The 20,116-nt window shown below is 34.4% G+C and overlaps 1 protein-coding gene across 2 annotated transcripts; it reads right to left on the reverse strand.

The window, feature by feature from the left end:
• Positions 1 to 550: 550 nt before the first annotated feature.
• Positions 551 to 14,074, reverse strand: fzr1b (fizzy/cell division cycle 20 related 1b). 2 transcript variants are annotated; one of them, XM_067362264.1, is made up of 15 exons: positions 13,835 to 14,074; positions 13,134 to 13,278; positions 11,344 to 11,445; positions 11,155 to 11,218; positions 9,821 to 9,948; positions 9,594 to 9,670; positions 8,919 to 9,024; positions 6,950 to 7,027; positions 6,787 to 6,852; positions 6,581 to 6,683; positions 6,059 to 6,240; positions 3,638 to 3,871; positions 3,452 to 3,556; positions 1,081 to 1,173; positions 551 to 995 (listed from the first exon to the last, which is right to left on the reverse strand). In XM_067362264.1, exons 2-15 carry the CDS (start codon positions 13,206 to 13,208, stop codon positions 954 to 956), a joined length of 1,455 nt encoding a protein of 484 aa, XP_067218365.1. In that variant the 5' UTR covers positions 13,209 to 13,278; positions 13,835 to 14,074; the 3' UTR covers positions 551 to 953. The 2 variants fall into 2 exon arrangements, with proteins under 2 accessions (XP_067218365.1, XP_067218366.1); XM_067362265.1 differs by lacking the exons at positions 8,919 to 9,024; positions 9,594 to 9,670.
• Between the last annotated feature and the right edge of the window lie 6,042 nt (positions 14,075 to 20,116).

Here is a 20,116-nt window from a genome sequence, read left to right on the forward strand (position 1 = left end):
ATTTGATCAAAATACAGTTAAAACATGAAATATTATTAAAATCTAAAATAACCGTTTTCTGTTTAAATATATTTTAAAATGTATTGCTGTGATGACAAAGCTGAATTTTCAGCACCATTACTCCAATTTTCAGTGTCACATGATCCTTCAGAAATCATTCTAATTTGCTGCTCACAAAACATTTGTGCTGCTTAATTTTTTTTTTGTGGAAACTGACATTTTTTTCAGGATTTTTTAATGAAATTCATTCGAGATTAAAAGCTTTTGTAACATTATAAATGTCTTTACTGTCACTTTTGATCAATTTAATGCCCCCTTGCTGAAAAGTACTAATTTCTTTAAAAAAATAAAAAAATATATATATATATATATATAGATATATATATTTATATATATATATATATATATATATATATATATATATATATATATATATATTTTTTTACTGACCCCAAACTTTTTGAACAGTAGTGTACATACAGTATTGCTAGGCATACAGTAAATATATTATTTGTCTGTTTAACATATAAAACGACAGGATTAGTGTTAAGTGTATTTATTTCTCACAGATTTCATGATCTGTTTTGATACACACATATAAAATATGTAAATTTTCATAAGCCATTTGTGTATAACCTCATGACTGAAGTCATGATAATGACAATACAGGTCATATAGGTTCATTTCTCTATTAATACTTCTACGTATACAATAGCACATCTGTTTGGACATCCACAATGTACAATAATAAGAAGAACTGACTCAATCTTAACATAAACAACAAGCCCTCACTCATTTTTATGGGGTAAAACAGAAATCTGCTCAATAAAAAAAGTGAGAGCGGAGGAAGTGCTGGGGTCTCTCTCTCTGTCGGTGGTCTAGAGTTGAAGTAAGGACACAGAACAGAGTTCAAGGCTTTCATTCGTTCACGTGATTGGATGGACTTCTGTGAATTACCGTATCCTGGTGAACAGGTTCAACACTGATTTGGATTCCTGGAGACAGAAGAAAAGAATGTGAAACAGGTAACAGTGAGGTGCGGGACGAGCTACATGTCTAAATGTTACACTTCAGCCTGACCTTGGTGCAGCGTGTTTTGCTGAAGACATTCCAAAACCTCAGTGTCTCGTCTCCTGCTCCCGTTACGATGGCCTCACCGTCCGGAGACACCGCCTGCACACAACCAGACGCATACATTCACTTCTGTGTCTGAATTACCACAGGATAACATTATTAAATTACAGATCTTTGATTTGATTACTCTTTGTCTTTGCCGGTCATTTGTACTTAATTAAAAACTGGATCCAGAGACAACCATGCCATCCACGGTGTCTCTCTGAACTAAGCTATATAGTGAGCTTTCCTGGTATACTTGGAAAATGTTCCTTGTTATTGGATTTGATTAAACAAAAGGCAAGAAAATAAGCAATGATTAGAAGAAAAAAAACCTCTTCGGAGAACAAATGAATTTATTTTTGATGAAATCAAAAATACTCTTGACCGCCTTCACAACTACAACTTTGATGCTTCAAAAAGTTCCTGAAGAGATTGTAAAACTAATCCATTTGAATTGAGTGGATTAGTCCATATTTTCTGGATTGAACATATTTGATTTAGGATTTACTAACATATAAACATTGATAAGTGAACATAAATAGAAGCTCAACCGAACCTGAATGATGCACGAGATCAAACCTCTTCCGGAAGCTCAAACGTGCTGCGTAACCAATGAGGTTCATTCTCGTGTGTTATGCAGCATGCTTGAGCTTCCGGAAGAGATGTATCTTGTCCGTCATTCAGGTTCGGTTGAGCTTCTATTTATGTTCACTGATCATTGAATTAAATCTGTTCATCATATCAAATTTGGACTAAACCACTCAATTCATATGGATTAGTTTTACAATCTCTTTAGGGACTTTTTGAAGTGTCAAAGTTCTAGTTGTGAAGGCAGTCCATGGAGGGACAGAGAGCTCTCAGAATTCATCAAAAAGATCTTCATTTGTGTTCCAAAGATGATTTGTTTTTTGTGGTATAGATTCAACAAGGTGCTGGAAAAATTCCTTAGGGATTTTGGTCCTTATTGACATTATAGAGTCATGCAGTTGCAGCAGATTTGTCAGATTTATATATCTCACAGTTATGAGGGTCTGTAGGAGTCATTACACTCTGACAATTTTTTTTTTTCTTCATCTTGATTGCACCACATGACTTTGATTTGGTTGAGTTTTCCAAATATTAATAACTTATAATAACACTTTTGTTGAAATATTTTTTTCTATTAAGAAAATAAAATCATTCATTTTTGTGGCCCAAATAGTGATAATATGGAGCTCAAACTTGAGGGAAAAAAAACCCTCAATTTTACTTAGAGGCCCAAACTGAGCAAAAATATGCAATTTGGTGCAGTTGCTGATATTTATATGGCCAAAACGTTACAATTTTGAGCTTGTAATGCAAATCAATGAGATCTTTATCAGTATAGCACACTAACATATAAAAAATTAAGAGACCACTTAACATTGATTTCTGAACTTGGAGTGGTCTCTTAATTTTTTCCATAGCTGTATATCAGTTGTCACTCTATCCTACAAGGCTTAAGCTAGTCCTAGACTAAAATGCATGTTTGAGCTGTTTCAACTGAAAGCAACTTGCACTGACATATCTTAAAATATGCCAGTGTTATTGTTTTGTCTCAAGATGTTTTTTTTCTAGGGTATGTTTATAAAAGCTACTTAAATACCCTAATTAAACTAAGGCCTAATCCTGGCTTAGGCTAAGCCCTGTCTGTGAAACTGGGCCAATATCTCCCAATAATTTGTCTTAGTAAGATGATTTTTAAATGCTTATTTTTATGATCAAAGCTCTGTAGTTTTTATTGTGGGATCAAAGCAAAATGCAATGCAACAGAGAAATTAACAAATAAATGTTCCTCAAAATCCTGATGTATCATATTTGAAACTCATATTTCAGCATGATTTTTAAAAAAATAAAATAAAATGTATGGATAATCCAGTAAACCTAAGTTGCTTCAGTCCAGTATATCTTCATTTGAAAATATTACTAACAAGATAAAAGTTATTTTTACGTTTACTTTATAAAATTCAATAAAGATTTCACGGCAAAAACACACAAGCACCACAAACTGAAGGTGGAAGTTTTACAATTATTCTAAAAGGCCTTTTACTTGCTGAAAAAGTATAAACTATCAATCATATGACAGAAGGCATGTTTTTTTTTAGCAAAGTTTTGATCATATTGATAATTTAGAGGCCCTAGAAATATGTGTAGGGTCAATAAAGTTTTCTTTTCAAGAATTTTATTCTTTTAGTCTTTTTTTGCGTCATTATAAGAACAGTTGTATCTCCCTGAGATTTTGTAAATAAAATAACTATGTATGAATGAATTTCCACATTATTTCAAATAGATTACTAGATCCGAATAAAACGCTTACCAAGTAGAGCACTCGATACGAATGTCCAGTGAGCTTGGCCACCTGGGTGAGTGATGGGTATTTCCACACCAGGATCTGGTTCTGAGAGTAGCCGTGTGTGCTGACCTAATGGACATCAATGGTGAAACAAGCATGGGAAAAAAAAAATGTACATGATTTGACTGAGAATGTAGCTGCTTTTCTTACCAGCTCGTTGGCGTGTTTGGACCAGGCCAGGTTGCAGACCTGCGAGCCGGTGTCGGTACTCTGTAATGCCTGTCCGGTCAGAGTGTTCCAGAAGCGAAGGCAGCGGTCAGCCGTTCCCCCTCCGGAGGCCAGCAGGCCATGCTGGTGAGGAGACCAGGCGATGGCCTTCACAGCTGCCAGGTGATCGCTGTACTGCTGTACGGGGAGCAGGCTGGAGCTGTTCCACACTAATAACTAAAGCAGTAGAAAAAAAGCACACAGGTTTGTTTAGTGTTATGCTATTTTAATTGAATTTTATTAGTTTTTTTTGTATTTGTTTTGCAAAAAAAAAAATGATAAAGTTGAGCTATTAATAATATGTAAATCTGAAATCGGTACTCTAAAATGGTCCATGTACAACTCTTTTTTTTTTTTTTTTTAAAGGATTTTTTTGGTTCAAAATTAAAAAAACAAAAATTAAATAATGAGTCCATACATCATCAATCCTTCTTCCAAAATGTGTTTTTGTCTTACCCTGATTCACTATGGTGAGCCTATTATAAGTGTTTAGATTTTAGACCTGTCAGGATGGTTTTTGTTGGATTTTTTTTTTTTTTTTTAGTTTTTTTTTTTAAACTGCTAGAGGGCCAAAAGTTGCATAGGGAAAGCATTGAAAGCAGAAAAATGAGAAAAAGGTCTCTTGATATATATAGTTGCACTAAATGCTTTAAAAATGCTGGATGACTAATATTCTGTTGCACAAAGAAAACTGATGATGGAATATGCTGATCTTTGGTTGACCGATGAGTAGAAAGGAGCGTTTCATGCCCACCCACGTGTGGAAATCGAATATTCCAGACCCAGAAGATGCAACCGACTTTACTTCAGTGTTGTGACGTATTTCCACAATAAGAAAAAAGGTACTCTTTGTATTCATGTTTGTTTTATGAGGAATGTTGATTTTAAAGGTGCCATCGAATGTTTTTTTAAATGATGTAATATAAGTCTAAGGTGTCCCCTGAATGTGTCTGTGAAGTTTCAACTCAAAATACCCCGTGGATTTTTTTTAATTAATTTTTTTAAATGCCTATTTTGAGGCATAATTAGAAATGCGCCAATTCAGGCTGCGGCCCCTTTAATTGCTCGCGCTCTCCACCGCCTCCCAAGCTCTCAACTCTATCATTGCATAAACAAAGTTCACACAGCTAATATAACCATTAAAATGGATCTTTACAAAGTGTTCGTCATGCAGCATGTCTAATTGCGTAAGTATAGTATTTATTTGGATGTTTACTCCGTGGCTAACAGCTAATGCTACACTGTTGGAGAGATTTATAAAGAATGAAGTTGTGTTTATGAATTATACAGACTGCAAGTGTTTAAAAATGAAAATAGCGACGGCTCTTGTCTCCGTGAATACAGTAAGAAACGATGGTAACTTTAACCACATTTAACAGTACATTAGCAACATGCTTACGAAACATTTAGAAAGACAGTTTACAAATATCACTAAAAATATCATGATATCATGAATCATGTCAGTTATTATTGCTCCATCTGCCATTTTTCGCTATTTTTCTTGCTTGTTTACCTAGTCTGATGATTCAGCTGTACACAGATCCAGACGTTAATAATGCCTGCCCTTGTGTAATGCCTTGAACATGAGCTGGCATATGCAAATATTGGGGTCATACATATTAATGATCCCGACTGTTACGTAACAGTCTGTGTTATGTTGAGATTCGCCTGTTCTTTTAAACAAATGAGATTTACATAAGAAGGAGGAAACAATGGCGATTGAGACTGACTGTATGTCATTTCCATGTACTGAACTCTTGTTATTCAACTATGCAGAGGAAAATTCAATTTTCAATTCGATGGCACCTTAAAAATACTTTTATACCCTTTTCAAGAAGTTTAAATTGAACTCTTAAAATCTAATTGGTCTAACCATTAAGCAAAAAATAACATATATTCCTCAAATTTTGAATACACGCGAGTCAAGTATTATTTTTTACAAACATCATAAATTAATTCATAAATATACATTTTGGGAAGTCGCACCACATGACATATCCTGAACTAACCTTTCCTTGTCATAAAAAGTTATTTTCTGCATCTTGATCACACCACATGATTTTGATTTGGTGAAGTTTTGACATGAATAACTTGACATGAATAACTCATTGCTTGTAGTTATGCATAATCTATAGTTATTACTACAGTAACAAAATGTAACATGTGTAACAAGGACACTGTAAAATTAAGTTTTACACACTTCTGTAAAAAAATAACAATGTGTGAAAATGGGTATAAATGCAATGTACACGAACCTAAAATCTCGACAAAAAGTCAAACCATGTTCCCAGACAAACTTAGTCAAGTCTTGTATGTTCAATTATGTCTGCTAATCAGATTATCCCGTTTATATGACACCCTAACCTTGTTATCGTTCCCTCCAGAAGCGAGGTGCTGGTGGTCAGGTGACCACTTGAGGCCACACACTTCCTGCCTGTGGCCCTGGAGACGTCTCTCCACAGGAGGAGGTGTCCTCACATCCCTTTGCAGAATCACTCTGTCCCGGCTACCCGACGACAGCTGCTCTCCATTCCACGCTAGCGCTCCTGAGAGACAAGAGAGGAGGTGAGACCGAAACTGTTATAATATGAAGATTATTTATTCTTTATGAAAATCTTAGGTCTCTTAGTGAAAAAAAAAAATCTGCTGAATTATTCTGAGAATGATTTAAAGTTCCAAACCCATAAGATATTTGTTTATATTTGGAACACAAATGAAGATGTTTTTAATGAAAGATTTCTGTCCTTCCATTGAATGTCTATTTGCCCAAAACTCAAATCACACTTCAAATCATTTATAAAGAGAACGCAAAATAAATCCATATGAATCGTTTGGATCAACATGAGGGTGAGTCATCATTGTAAAGGATTTTCACATGACACAAACCTACGCGTGCTGAATGTCCCTCCAAACTGGTCAACTTCCTCCCTCCAGCTGCATCCCAAATCTGAACAAATCCCTTATGAGTCCCTACAGCCACCAGACTTCCCTAAAAAACAACAAAGAAGTAAATATTATCCTCAATAAATACAAAGCACAAATTAAAACACAAGTTTTAATTTTTATGTAACATATAAGAGGTTTGTGCTGACCCTTTCATTCCAGCACACTGATGTCACAGAATCGCCATCCACAGATAAGTCACACAACCGCGTCACCTGTGTAAGTTTGTAAAATGTAAAAATGAAACGCTCATTACTAGTAGTTACACCAGATCACGTATGTGACTTTGTGTCCTTAAAGTCCGTCTCATACCTGGCTGGTACAGGCACTCCACAGGTAAACACAAGCCCCCAAACCAACACTCAAGAGATTTCCAGCTGACCAGTCCACCTGTTCACAAACGTTTTCAATCAAATCACTCCACCGCAAATGTTAAGATCCTTTGTATGAAAGAAAGGCATATTATGGACACTATATAGCACCAATCCACCTTGTACTAACCAGGCGCGATGCGATAAGATTCCAGTGACACCAGACATGACAACAAGACGCGACAAAAATCAATCAAAAATCAGAACAGCGAGTGGGCGGAGTCTGTCGGCAAGCTCACAATTTTACAATTTTATGCAATTTTACTCGCACTACACCATTTTAACATTATTAAAAGTACACATTGAGTGATTGAAACAATCTTTGTCATATTTGTTCACATTGAGTTCACAGTTTGAACGTTCTCTTTCCTTTCATTTATTTTCAAGATCTGAGGTGAATTATCCATTGTCGATTTCAGTAAAGTCACACAAAATAATATACTCACTTTTACCCCTCTGGTGCTGCTCGGCTGTTTTTGACCGAAAAATTGTACGTTTTGGTTTTAGAATTTTTAACTTCATAAGAATGGTAAGAAACTTGGTAAAGGTTTTGCCACTTGCTATATGAACCAAAATAAAAAAAATCATGTACATGATGAAAAAAGGTCATAAATCCATATGAATTGAAGTCACACTTGTATTGTTTGCCGTCAAAAATGAAAAAAGCTAATTTTTTTTAAATATCAACTTCAAATTTGTTTCAATTTTTAGCTTCGATTTACTCTATTTAGAGTAAAACATGTTTTGAAAAATATATAAAATTTAAAATATATAGTAAGAATATAATACATTTATTTCATTAAAAAAATTTTGACCGCCACCCGAGCAGCACCAGAGGTTTGACATTAATTATTACACGACTCTATGGAATACTTGATTCTGATTGGTCAATCGCGCCATCCAGCAGTATGTTATTCCCTGATAACAACCGCTGAAAACAGATAACACAGGCTCATCCGGGTACCGCTGAAAACAGATAACACAGGCTCATCCGGGTAACGCTATACGCTTGCTAGGAACGTTTTTTCTTCGCCGAAGTTTTGCGTTTTGGTGAGCTAATAAAATTTTACAACTCAGTCAAATCAATATTTAGTATACAGTTATTTAATTATGTCATATGGTATTGTGGACTCTCGTTTCATAAAAACGCAGCTGCTGCCATTTTGTGACTACTGTTTTGTACACTGTTGGATTATAAGATAACAAACAGGAACAATTTTCATCTCAGATCAATATCTCTTATCCCCATAATTATTTATGTGGCGAAATGCCATTTAATAAGTGGTGTGACTGTACCATATCCCTTAAATGTCCGTCTAGTTTGAACGTGCTAGCAACTGCTCTCTCGTAAAATATTACGACTCAGATCAATATTTCGTGTCTAATTATTTGTGGCAAGCAGCCGTGTAATAAGCTGGATAATGTACATCCAGCCAGTTGTTATCTCAGAATAAACCCCTGCAAGACTTCCTGATCACCCTGTCGGAGTTTATTCTGAGATAACAACCGGCTGGATGTACATTATCCCTTACATAAAGCATATAATCAGTACCTGAGTTATCATTGCCATACTTTGTATGTAGTTGTTCCAGCCACGATGTCACAGAAATAGAAACCGTTTCTAAAATATAATTGTCACATATCGCTGTTGTGGCTGGTTAGGACAAAATCTTGCGTCTGATTAGTGTTAAAAGAGTATTTTAAAGAATTCTTTTAAATACTTCTGACTGGTCAATTGTGACATTCTCCAGTTAAATATTTTTGTATAATGACCACTAGGCTATATAACTGACATTTGTCCCAGGCAAGCAATTTCTTACAGTCAGCTGGTCATTATTGCTGAATTAAAGTAAAAATAATTACTTATTTAATATTTGTAAACCACATGGAGCTTTGTAAATGAAGTGTACCAGGTTGAGGTAAAAGTCATCCTGCAACTCTGGGGCATCGAGAACCTTGAACGGGATCTTGGAAATCTTGCGTGCTGGCTTTCGGGGTGAACGCAATAGTTTGTGACTGCAGACAAAAACAAATAAACTGTAGTTTAAGTTTAATTTTAGGAAAAAAGAGGCATGTCTAATATATGGATAAAATTAATAATGTACAAAAAAGTCATATAGTTTTTCTGTTGTTATAAACATCTAAAAATAAACAGCTAAAAATAATTTTCATAATCAGTATTTTTGTACAGAGCCCCACACATGACATGCGGGAGGAGAAATCGAAATCGGCCTCATATTATTCATTCATTCTCTCGTTTTAGTTAAACCGTGGCCACAGTGTACTTGTACAAATACAGTGTATTTGTTCCCTAAGTTTTAGGAATGAATTCTTAATTTGTGACCACTATATCTTGTCGCTCACCCCCACATGTCATGTGCAGGTCTTCTTTTATGATAAAAAAAAACTAAAAAACTAAACTTGCTAAAAACAATTAGCCAAAATGGTAGGAAAGAATCTACTTAATTCAAGATACATTTCTAAACATTGTATGTGTTTTTTCTTTAAAAGTAAATCAAACACAATAAATGATCATAGGCTCCATTATATTTTGAATTAATGCAGAGATTAGAAAGGAATGATACCTTTTGTTACTGAGAGGAGAGAGGGAATAGGGGGAGATTTCATTGTCAAAAGGCACTCTCTTTGTGTGGATTGTGTACTGAGAGACATAAGAAAAACAACAAGATTCAAGTTCTACAACTTTTATAAACTAAAATGTGAGAACAAGCAGAAAACATGCTTTTTACGTGGCAATGAATCTCACATGGAAGTGTCGTGTAAACTTGTACAGTGCGTTGAGTGGGCTCACCCTGAAGAGGCTGTGTGTGTCCTGTGTGAGAATGGTGTGTTGACGATCATCTGTGTGAGGATCAGGCACGGTTTCGATTCCTGCTCCCAACAGCTCATTCCTTAGCAGTGCAGCATACGCCACAGCATCTGTAAATAATACTTTTTTGTTTGCTTGCTGTTGGTTTTTTTCTAATATTTATATCTTTTGTTTCATACATGTACATACAGGGGTCGGACAATGAAAATTTAGACCTAGCATACAGCAAGCACTGAACCAGACTAAACCAAAGCACTAACCAAATCTCATTGGATCAGAGGCCAATCAGCTTGTGCCATGTGGTAATGATGTGATTGCTTGCAGATTGCATGTATATATATATATATATACAGTACAGTCCAAAAGTTTGGAACCAGTAAGATTTTTAATGTTTTTAAAAGAAGTTTCCTCTGCTCACCAAGGCTACATTTATTTAATTAAAAATACAGTAAAAAACAGTAATATTGTGAAATATTATTACAATTTAACATAACTGTGTACTATTTGAATATATTTCACAAAGTAATTTATTCCTGTGATGGCAAAGCTGAATTTTCAGCATCATTACTCCAGTCTTCAGTGTCACATGATCCTTCAGAAATCATTCTAATATGCTGATCTGCTGCTCAAGAAACATTTAATGTGTACAATTGTACAAAATATTTGTGTACAATATTTTTTTTCAGGATTATTTGATGAATAGAAAGTTCAAAAGAACAGTGTTTATCTGAAATCTAATCTTTTGTAACATTATAAATGTCTTTACTGCCACTTTTGATTGATTTAATGCATCCTTGCTGAATAAAAGTATTCATTTCTTTAATTTCTTTTCAAAAAAATAAAAATTCTTACTGACCCCAAACTTTTGAACGGTAGTGTATAATGCTACAGAAACTTTGTGTTTCAGATAAATGCTGTTCTTTTGAACTTTCTATTCATCAAGGAATCCTGAAAAAAAAGTACACAACTGTTTTCAACATTGAAAATAATCATAAATGTTTATTGAGCAGCAAATCAGCATATTAGAATGATTTCTGAAGGATCATGTGACACTGAAGACTGGAGTAACGATGCTGAAAATTCAGCTTTGCATCACAGGAATAAATTACTTTGTCAACTATATTTAAATAGTACACAGTTATTTTAAATTGTAACAATATTTCACAATATTACTGTTTTTACTGTATTTTTAATTAAATAAATGTAGCCTTGGTGAGCAGATGAAACTTCTTTAAAAACATTAAAAATCTTAGTGGTTCCAAACTTTTCACTGTGAAAATCGAGGGCATGTACAAGAAGATGCAGAATGACTTCACCTTTCCCTGTGTCTGTACTAGCATCCTTCGCCCGCTGATTCTGATTGGGTGACCAACAGTTCTCCTACAAACAAACAAGCAAAAATGAATGGGAGTTTGTAGTAGTGCATTGACAATAATGTACTGGCTTTAATCATTATTTTTTTTACTGTGGATGACTGTAAACATTTCAGATGAATGGTAACTTACATTGGCATAGTGGAAGTTTATGCTCCAGTTGCTCCCGGCACGTGTGGGGATAAACCTGTCTCCTGATTTCACCGTAACCGGACTGCACGCTGCATACCCTGACTGCACAAACAGTAATACATAACTGGAACACACAATCATTATGTGTAACATTTACATGTTTTGCTAAATGTATGCCTCTTTGTATGTATGTATGCCTCTTTAATGCATACATTTAATACAAACCAAAAGTGGAATAAAAAAAAAAAATGTCTCTGAAATTCAAAATTCAGGTGAAAAAATATAATGTCCTGTGATGAATTGTTCTTTTTTGAAACAAAATATATTTCTTAATATTCTATTCTAGATCTAATATTATTATCACACACCACACTGGGGTTTAAAAGACAATTAATATTCATTAATATTACTGATTCAACTGCACTGGCACTATCAGATAAGAACAAAAATTGAACTCAATTGAGCTGGATAATGACACTAACTTTGTATCATCACCACTGAATAAACATTGAACTAAACTGAGCTGAATACTGACACTATGGCTGCCTGTAGAGCTGCTTACAGCGGAAATTCAATTTGTTTTATAATTGATTAATTCTGTTTTTTTAACACTGTTATATTCCTGTTTATTACCGTAAAGTTGCTTTTACACAATCTGTATTAATCTAATTATTCAGATTGAGATTGTATGTTAATGAACTTCTTGCACTGAAGTACTTGACATAAAAATAGTGTTTATACGGTTAGAAATCTATGGAAGCGTTTCCTCCACGGAATAAAACAAAGGTCATTGCAACTTTTTTCCTCTCATTTCTGACTTTATTTCTTAAAATGTATAACTTACAATTCTGAGAGAAATTGCATTCTGAGAAAAAAAATTGCAGAATTGCAAGATTTAAACTTGCAACTGCAAGAAAAAAAGTAAGAATTGTGAGTTTTTCCCCTCAGAATTGTTGAAAATGGTTGAAAATCTTGAAAAGATTTTTTGGGGGACTTGAAAAGTCTTGGCCATGTTAGTCTTTTCACACACACAAAACACACACACATCAGCCTACAGCAAACAATGAACCACACTGTTTAAGTATTGAACAAGCAATCTCATTGGCTGCAGGATCAGCAGAGGCCAATCAGCTTGTGCCATGAGGTAATTTTAATTATTTATGATTTAATGCCATATCAGGAGCAGCAAAGGCTATATTCAATATTTCATTCAGCATGAAATATGAAATATAATCAGTATGATTACAATGTAATTTCAATACATTGTTTACAATAATTTAACAATTTTTCTTAATATATTTCTATGGATGTAAAAAAAGAAAACAGCAGTTTGTGATGTTTTCCTTTAACCCATGCATATAATATTGTCTTTTAAGAATCTGCTCAATAAAAATATATTTAAAAAAAATAATAAAACAATCAATATGAAAAAACATACATATGTAACAATAACAACAATAGTAATAGTAACAATTATTCAATTTAATGTATGATAAAAATTCTAAAATTATTCCATTTTTTAAAATGTCCATTAATATATTTTCTGAATAAAAACGCTGTGTAAAAACAATTAAGATATCTCACAATTCAGGAAAAAGAAAAGTGAGAATTGTGAGATAAAAAAGTCGCCTTTTTACCATAGCTTTTTATATTTTTATTCCATGGTGAAAACAAGCTTCCATAGAAATCTTATTAGAAATATGGCTATGTTTTTCCTGATCACAAAGCTACAAAAATGTAATTATCAAATTAAAAGATACACAGAGGTCTACAGATCCTTTCATGCTTACCTTGGATGTGTGGCCCTCCGGGACGTTCTGGTGGTTGATTTGCCTTAACAGGCGTCTTTCATAGTCCTGGTCCATTTCTGCTGTAACCCACAGTTAGACTCTCTCCCTCAGTCTGCAGATGGGGGTCCTCCAAGGTCTCCCATCCCTACAGAAAAATGATGAATGCATTATTAATAACACTGTACTCATAATGCTTTACTTATTTTCTGCTCCCATGACAACTGTCAGGATGTGTCAAGCTTTCATCAATCAGCAGGAACAGACTTAATATTGTCATTTGCCAAAAGTTAGTCCCTGTACTAAAACGTGTGTCATTTCTATAGTTCATCACATTTTTATTGTCACCTGAACTGTTTTCTGACCTGGTTTATTAAAAATAATTCTAATTAAAGTGTTACGATATATGCTATATAACAAGCATAACACCACTTTAACCATATTATTAATCTAATAGCACACGTTTTCAATTAATTAATGATGATTTTATTAAAAAGACCGAGTGTTAATAGAGGAAAGAGCGCATTATTGCCAGCAGAAGGGTTGTAAACACGCTTATGTGATCAGTTGCCATGGCAGCTCGCTAACAGCGCTGAGCTAACGGAGCATTTACATCTTACATTATGACACGATAACAACGTTTTCCGAGTTTAATAGATATAGAAAAAACCTCGCATTAGGAAAAAAAACAAAAAACATCTTACCTCAACCTGGTGCTCAGGAAACCCACATTATACTGACATGTATGTTCAGCTACGTGCGCAGTGATTTCCTAAACATTTAACGTTAGTTCCAGTTTTCCCGATGCTGCGACAATGGATTAAGGCTGTTTTGGTAATGTGGTGTCAATTTTTCGGTCTTTGGAGGTAATAGTACGATCATTGAGCAGAGGGCATCAATGTTTATGTTCATGTCAAGATGGCGAGCAAATCAGCTGAGGTGAAATAGTGTAATTCCGCACACTACCAGAAGAGGCGCAGTGTGGCGCTGTCAGAGCAGTGAGAGCCCTGCACGGCCCTCTGTATTATAATGTCATATACCACCAGTGCAGATTACTAATATTGACTGTATGTTTTTGACTAATGTGTGATTAGTAAGCTGATATACGATATATTGGGGGGCATTTTTGTCTGATTCGTATTTTCAAAAATACATTAAAAGTAATTCATTCAGACATTGACTTTATATGTCTATATTTACCACCTGTGTTAGCATAGGTGGTCGTCAGTATATATATAAAAAGTTCAAAACAAACGATTTTAGTAGCAGTGTGGCCTTACTAATTTTGCAGAGTAGTATTTGAAATATTTCAAAAATAATCAGTAATTTTAAAATGATTGTATATATCAATAATTTTAAGGCTCTCTTTTCCCACACAGGAATAGCTTGCCTCTGTGGAAATGTGACATCTGCTGGTGGCCATGTGATAAAATGAAGCTCCTCCACGAACTTGTGTAATAAAGAGAAACATTTCCCATTATTACTCAGCACAGGCCTTATATTTGCTCACTTGCTTAAGCTGTATTCGATTTTGTAAACGGCTCATTCCAAACCAAATAGTATGCCGACAGACTAAAGAGTTTGGGTTCATTTATTGCATATAAAGTCAACAAACTCAAGTTTTTGCCTGCAACCATTTGAAGCTGACAATGTCACAGAAAATAAGTAAACAAACTTCATGTGGTGCTTATTAACAAAGTTTTGAAAGAAATTGATGTTGTTTAGACTTTTAGACTTTTTAAAGTGAACCGTGTGTTTTTTTATTGTCTTTTTTTTTCTGTGAAAACCCATATGTTTCCACATTGTTGATCACCTACATTCACCTACAGTCAATTACGAGAAAAAAATCTTAAAATTTCGAGAAAAAAGTCGAGATAAAATGTTGAGAATAAACTCGTTAAATTACGAGAAAAAAATCGTAAAATTTCAAGAAAAAAGTGGAGATAAAATGTTGAGAATAAAGTCATTAAATTATGAGAAAAAAGTTGTTAAATTACGAGAATTTGTTCAATTTGTTCAACAAAGGTCTTACGGGTGTGGAACGACATCAGGGAGAGTAACTAATGACAGAAATTTAATATTGGGGTGAACTAACTGTTTAACAATGAAGTTTTTAAACACAACACATATCCAGAAAGGAGCAAACACAATAATGATAATAATAGATATTATCTGATGAGAAGCTGAAGTGCAGGGTGATGTCATCAGAAACGTTGATCCATAATATGGGAAGTGAGAGACTATGTTTCGAATGTAAATTTTGTCATCGTTTTGAAGCACACTAGCTTATAGATAACCTTAAGGCTAACATAGTCATGCTAAAAGCCAAAAAAACTTTTTGGGGGACTTTAAATACACAGTGATAACAAACTCAAGGGTGAACACTCATGTCATTATACAAATTTGTGTCCTGATATGTCACAAAAAGATGCACGCATGCACAATAACCGACAAACACAAAGAGAAGGTGAGGAACTTAAAGGGTTAGTTCACCCAAAAATGAAAATTATGTCATTAATGACTCTCATGTCGTTCCAACCCCGTAAGACCTCCGTTCATCTTCGGAACACAGTTTAAGATATTTTATATTTAGTCCGAGAGCCTTCTGTCCCTCCATTGAAAATGTAAAGGTAGGTAAAGAAAGGTAATAAAAACATCATCAAAGTAGTCCATGTGACATCAGTGGGTTAGTTAGAATTTGTTGAAGCATCGAAAATACATTTTGGTCCAAAAATAACAAAAACTATGACTTTATTCAGCATTGTCTTCTCTTCCGGGTCTGTTGTCAATCCGTGTTCACGACTCCACAGTGACGCTGCTGACGTGTTATCTGGTGCGCCCGAGCTTCGTTTACAGTCTGAAGCCGGGTTCACACTGCACGCGTCCATGTTAACAGATGAGAGCGTTCACACCGCACGCAGAGGCTGCGCGGCAGAGCGTTGCAGGAGCAGAGCAGGAGCAGCAGTGCCACGATCGTTTCGCCGCTGGGTCTTTTTTTGCTGTGCTGCTAACGCTCAATTAAAGTAAAAGTACACCTTTGATGGACAAAATAAATATGATTTCACACAAAAAGTGATTAAAATGCACAGAATAAGCATATCTAGTGTGTTTTAACAAGAATTGAATTATGTCAGGTAAGAAAATTAATATAAAAAAATATTTATAGAAGATTTACTCATTGTTTTTAATTATTCAGTTTGGGTTAAAGTATGGTATAATAAAAAAACTAAACTATACTAGCCAGAAAATAGGATATATAAACATTATTTTAGTTATTACACAGACAGCAATATAGGCTCTAGCATACCCAAATCAAACCCTAGTTTGCTGGCTTTTTTCGCTGAGTTTGCTGTGTTGTAAACATGTTCATGCTGCAGATGATGTAAAACACAAAGCTTACCTCATTTGTGTGCAGCAATGGATGGCATGAGGCTTTTATTTATTTTTATTAATTTTACGTTTATATGTGAGTTTTGTACACCTTGCATGTTAACAAACTTTCAAGACTATCGAGTTTATAAATGACCAACTTATAAAAACAAATTTATAGCTGTCTTTGTAAAGAAATGCCCACTTTATATGCAGCTTGGAGCCGCTGCTGTGACGCTGTACAAACGCTTCCAGTGTGAATACTCGCGCATCTCTGCAGCTGCAGTTCAGGTTTACGCACTGCTGACGCGACGCTCACGCGCTGCTGACGCTTGCGGTGTGAACCCGGCCTGAGGGAGACCGACGCTGTAAACAAAACAACCTTCGCGAACATGTCTAAGGATTTCGACACAGAGGATGACTTGCATTTTTTTGCTCAGCCATATTTATTTGAACCCGGAATACACGGACGAAGAACTAAGAGCGATGGAAGAATCTCCTACACAGCAGCATACGCTGTCACAAGCAGCGTCAATGCGGAATCGTGAACGTGGATTGACAACAGACCCGGAAGAGAAGACAATGCTGAATAAAGTCGTAGTTTTTGTTATTTTTGGACCAAAATGTATTTTCGATGCTTCAACAAATTCTAACTAACCCACTGATGTCACATGGACTACTTTGATGATGTTTTTATTACCTTTCTGGACATGGACAGTGCACCATACATACATTTTCAATGGAGGGACAGAAAGCTCTCGGACTAAATCTAAAATATCTTAAACTGTGTTCTGAAGATTAACAGAGGTCTTACGGGTTTGGAACGACATGAAGGTGAGTCTTTAATGACATAATTTTCATTTTTGGGTGAACTAACCCTTTAAATACACAGTGATAATAACGAGATGATGAACAGGTGTGATGATCTGATGAGTGTCCATGGCAACTGATGACAGGCAGGAAACTAAGACAAAGAAACACATGTGCCTGATAAAAACAAAACTAAAAGTCCATGAAAGTTTTACTTTAATGTTATGTAATTTTAAATTACTATGTTTTAATATTCTTTTGTCTAGTGTGTAATTTGATAAGTAACTTTATTATTATGTGATATATTTACATAGCCAACATGCATACAAGTTTTACTAATTGCATCAAAGTATATTTTAGTTTACCATTAAATGCTTGTCAGTACATTGCAGTCAAATTTAACCATATTTCAAAGAAAGTAGAAGTACTTATAAAATTACATATAAAGATATATAAAGTCCATGGGTCAAAAGGTTTTATTTATTTTGTTTCAATTTATTATATAAATATATTTTGAAGAATATAACCAAACTGGCCCAAAGCCCCATTGACTTCCATAGTATGGAAACAAATTCTATGGAAGTCAGTGGGGCCCGTCAACTGTTTGGTTACAGACATTCTTCAAAATATCTTCTTTTCTGTTCAGCAGAACAAAGAAATTCATATAGTTTGGAACAACTTGAGGGTGAGTAAATTATAAAAAAGAATTTTCATTTTAGGTTAACTATCCCTTTAACAGTGATTAACAGCTAAGGGCAGGGTCAGGTGGGGCAGTAGCTAGGCCCCTGCATTTACATGTGATATGTCATACCTCACTGATGTAATGATATGAATCCTTAAGTTCTGTTGTTTAAGCTGCTATTTGTGCATGCAAAACTGAAATGAAATTTTGGTATTTTTAATGTGTCACAGATGCTTATCCACTCTAATTTAATTTAATTCTAATTTAACATAATTTTGTCAGTTAACGGTTAATGACCGGTTAACAAGTGTTAACAAAATTAACATCTCTGAATAAGGGCCTCCTCATTTTAAGATGGGACCCCCAAAAAAATAAAATTATGGCTATACGCCACTGGGGTGGGGTTGCTATAAACCAATAAAGTTCATTTGATTAGAGAGAATAACCACCCTGCCCTCCTTTCGTCAATCACTGTGACTTATTTTCGAGCCCTGAATATAAATATCTCAAAGCCAGTCATATGCTGCCATGTAATTTCACTCATTACAGCCTGAATAAATTAGACCTTGGCTTTATTTGATTAGTGTCATGCTACAGCCGCACACTTCTCAGTATGAGGGATATGTAAATAAGTCCAGGCCTGCCTATGTAGTGATCCAACTGTGTAAAACAGATCGCATATGTATAACGAGACTGCATAAGGGAAAAATAGGAGTTTCCCATCACAGCAGGCACTGACAACAGGGCTCCTCAAGACAAGCAGTAACAGAGCCAGCTGCTCTAGAATAATCCCTAATGAACATCTTACTTCTGCTGGTTTAGGTTCAATCGTTGTTTTGATGAGGTGCATGCTGATTTTTTAATATTTGAACACTGGTCATGGAGCAATTTTGTTGTTCCATCTGAAATGTAATATGCAAAATAGCAATGTATTCCTGTATTTGAATTGAAACCCATACTGTATGTGCAACATTTGCATCCAATCGAAAATGTATTTTCATTAATATTTAATTTAAAATAAAACGTAGCATTTCAGAAGTTATAATGAGCAAATAAAGGGATGTTTTTAAATTACTTGAATGCAAAAAATCCCAAAAAAATACATTTATTCTCACAATTAAGATATTTGAAATTGCATTTAGAGACAATTGCATTATATCAACATCCCCAAATGTCAATAATTTCTCAAGTCTGTTTTTTCCCACTTTAAAAAAACGATACTGAGACCAGCCCTGGTGAAAGAGAAGTGCACTTCATTTTAATGAATGTGCACTTTTAGTGTACTTCAAATTTAAAAAAAGTATAATTAAAAAAACAAAAAAAAAAAAGCTGTACTTGCAGATAATAAATTATTTAAGGACACAAATAAAATACTTAAGGACAATTTGTAATAACATCAAATTAAAAGAGATTATTGCTGAAGTGTAAAAAAAGTTTTAAAAAAAGGCAAACTAAAAAAAGTTATAGAAGTTTAAGTTTATTATGAAAAATGCACCAAAAAAATATTTTTAAATTTTGTATAAAATATGTATTTTGCAAAACATGTTTTACTGTGATAAAATCAAAGCCATACATCCAAACAAGCTGTGTTCCAAATTTGAGGTTGATATCTCAAAAATTGAGCTTTCAGTAAAATTTTGTTTGGACGCAGTACCAAAAGTTTCCACTAGATGAAATTTGCTTCCCATTTATTAGCAAAGCTGGTATTTTTGATAGTGAACAATACAAGTGTGATCATTTTTTTTTTCAGGACCATTTAACCTTTTTGAATAATTTTTTTTTTTTAATTTGTGTTCGTACCAATCTGATAAAAAAAAAAAAGAAATAAAAAAAGTTAAATGTTTCGCTCAAAAATGACCAAACAGGACCAGAGGATTAAAAATGTATTATAGCTCATCCAAACCATCCTATTGCTTCTCTTTCCGTGTTTGACATTTGCAAGGGGTGGCAATTTTGATTCAACCCATGCAGTTGCTTGAATCTTTTAAATTTGTTCAGGTTGTTATTTATCTCCCTAACAAGTGTTACTATCTAATTTAAATTGTATTGTATCAGATTTACATTTTTATCAACCGCAAGGATCAAATAACATATAGGCCTAACATGATTTATGACTATATCCTGA

This window comes from Chanodichthys erythropterus, chromosome 16 (genome assembly GCF_024489055.1).
Source record: "Chanodichthys erythropterus isolate Z2021 chromosome 16, ASM2448905v1, whole genome shotgun sequence".
NCBI lineage: Eukaryota > Metazoa > Chordata > Actinopteri > Cypriniformes > Xenocyprididae > Chanodichthys > Chanodichthys erythropterus.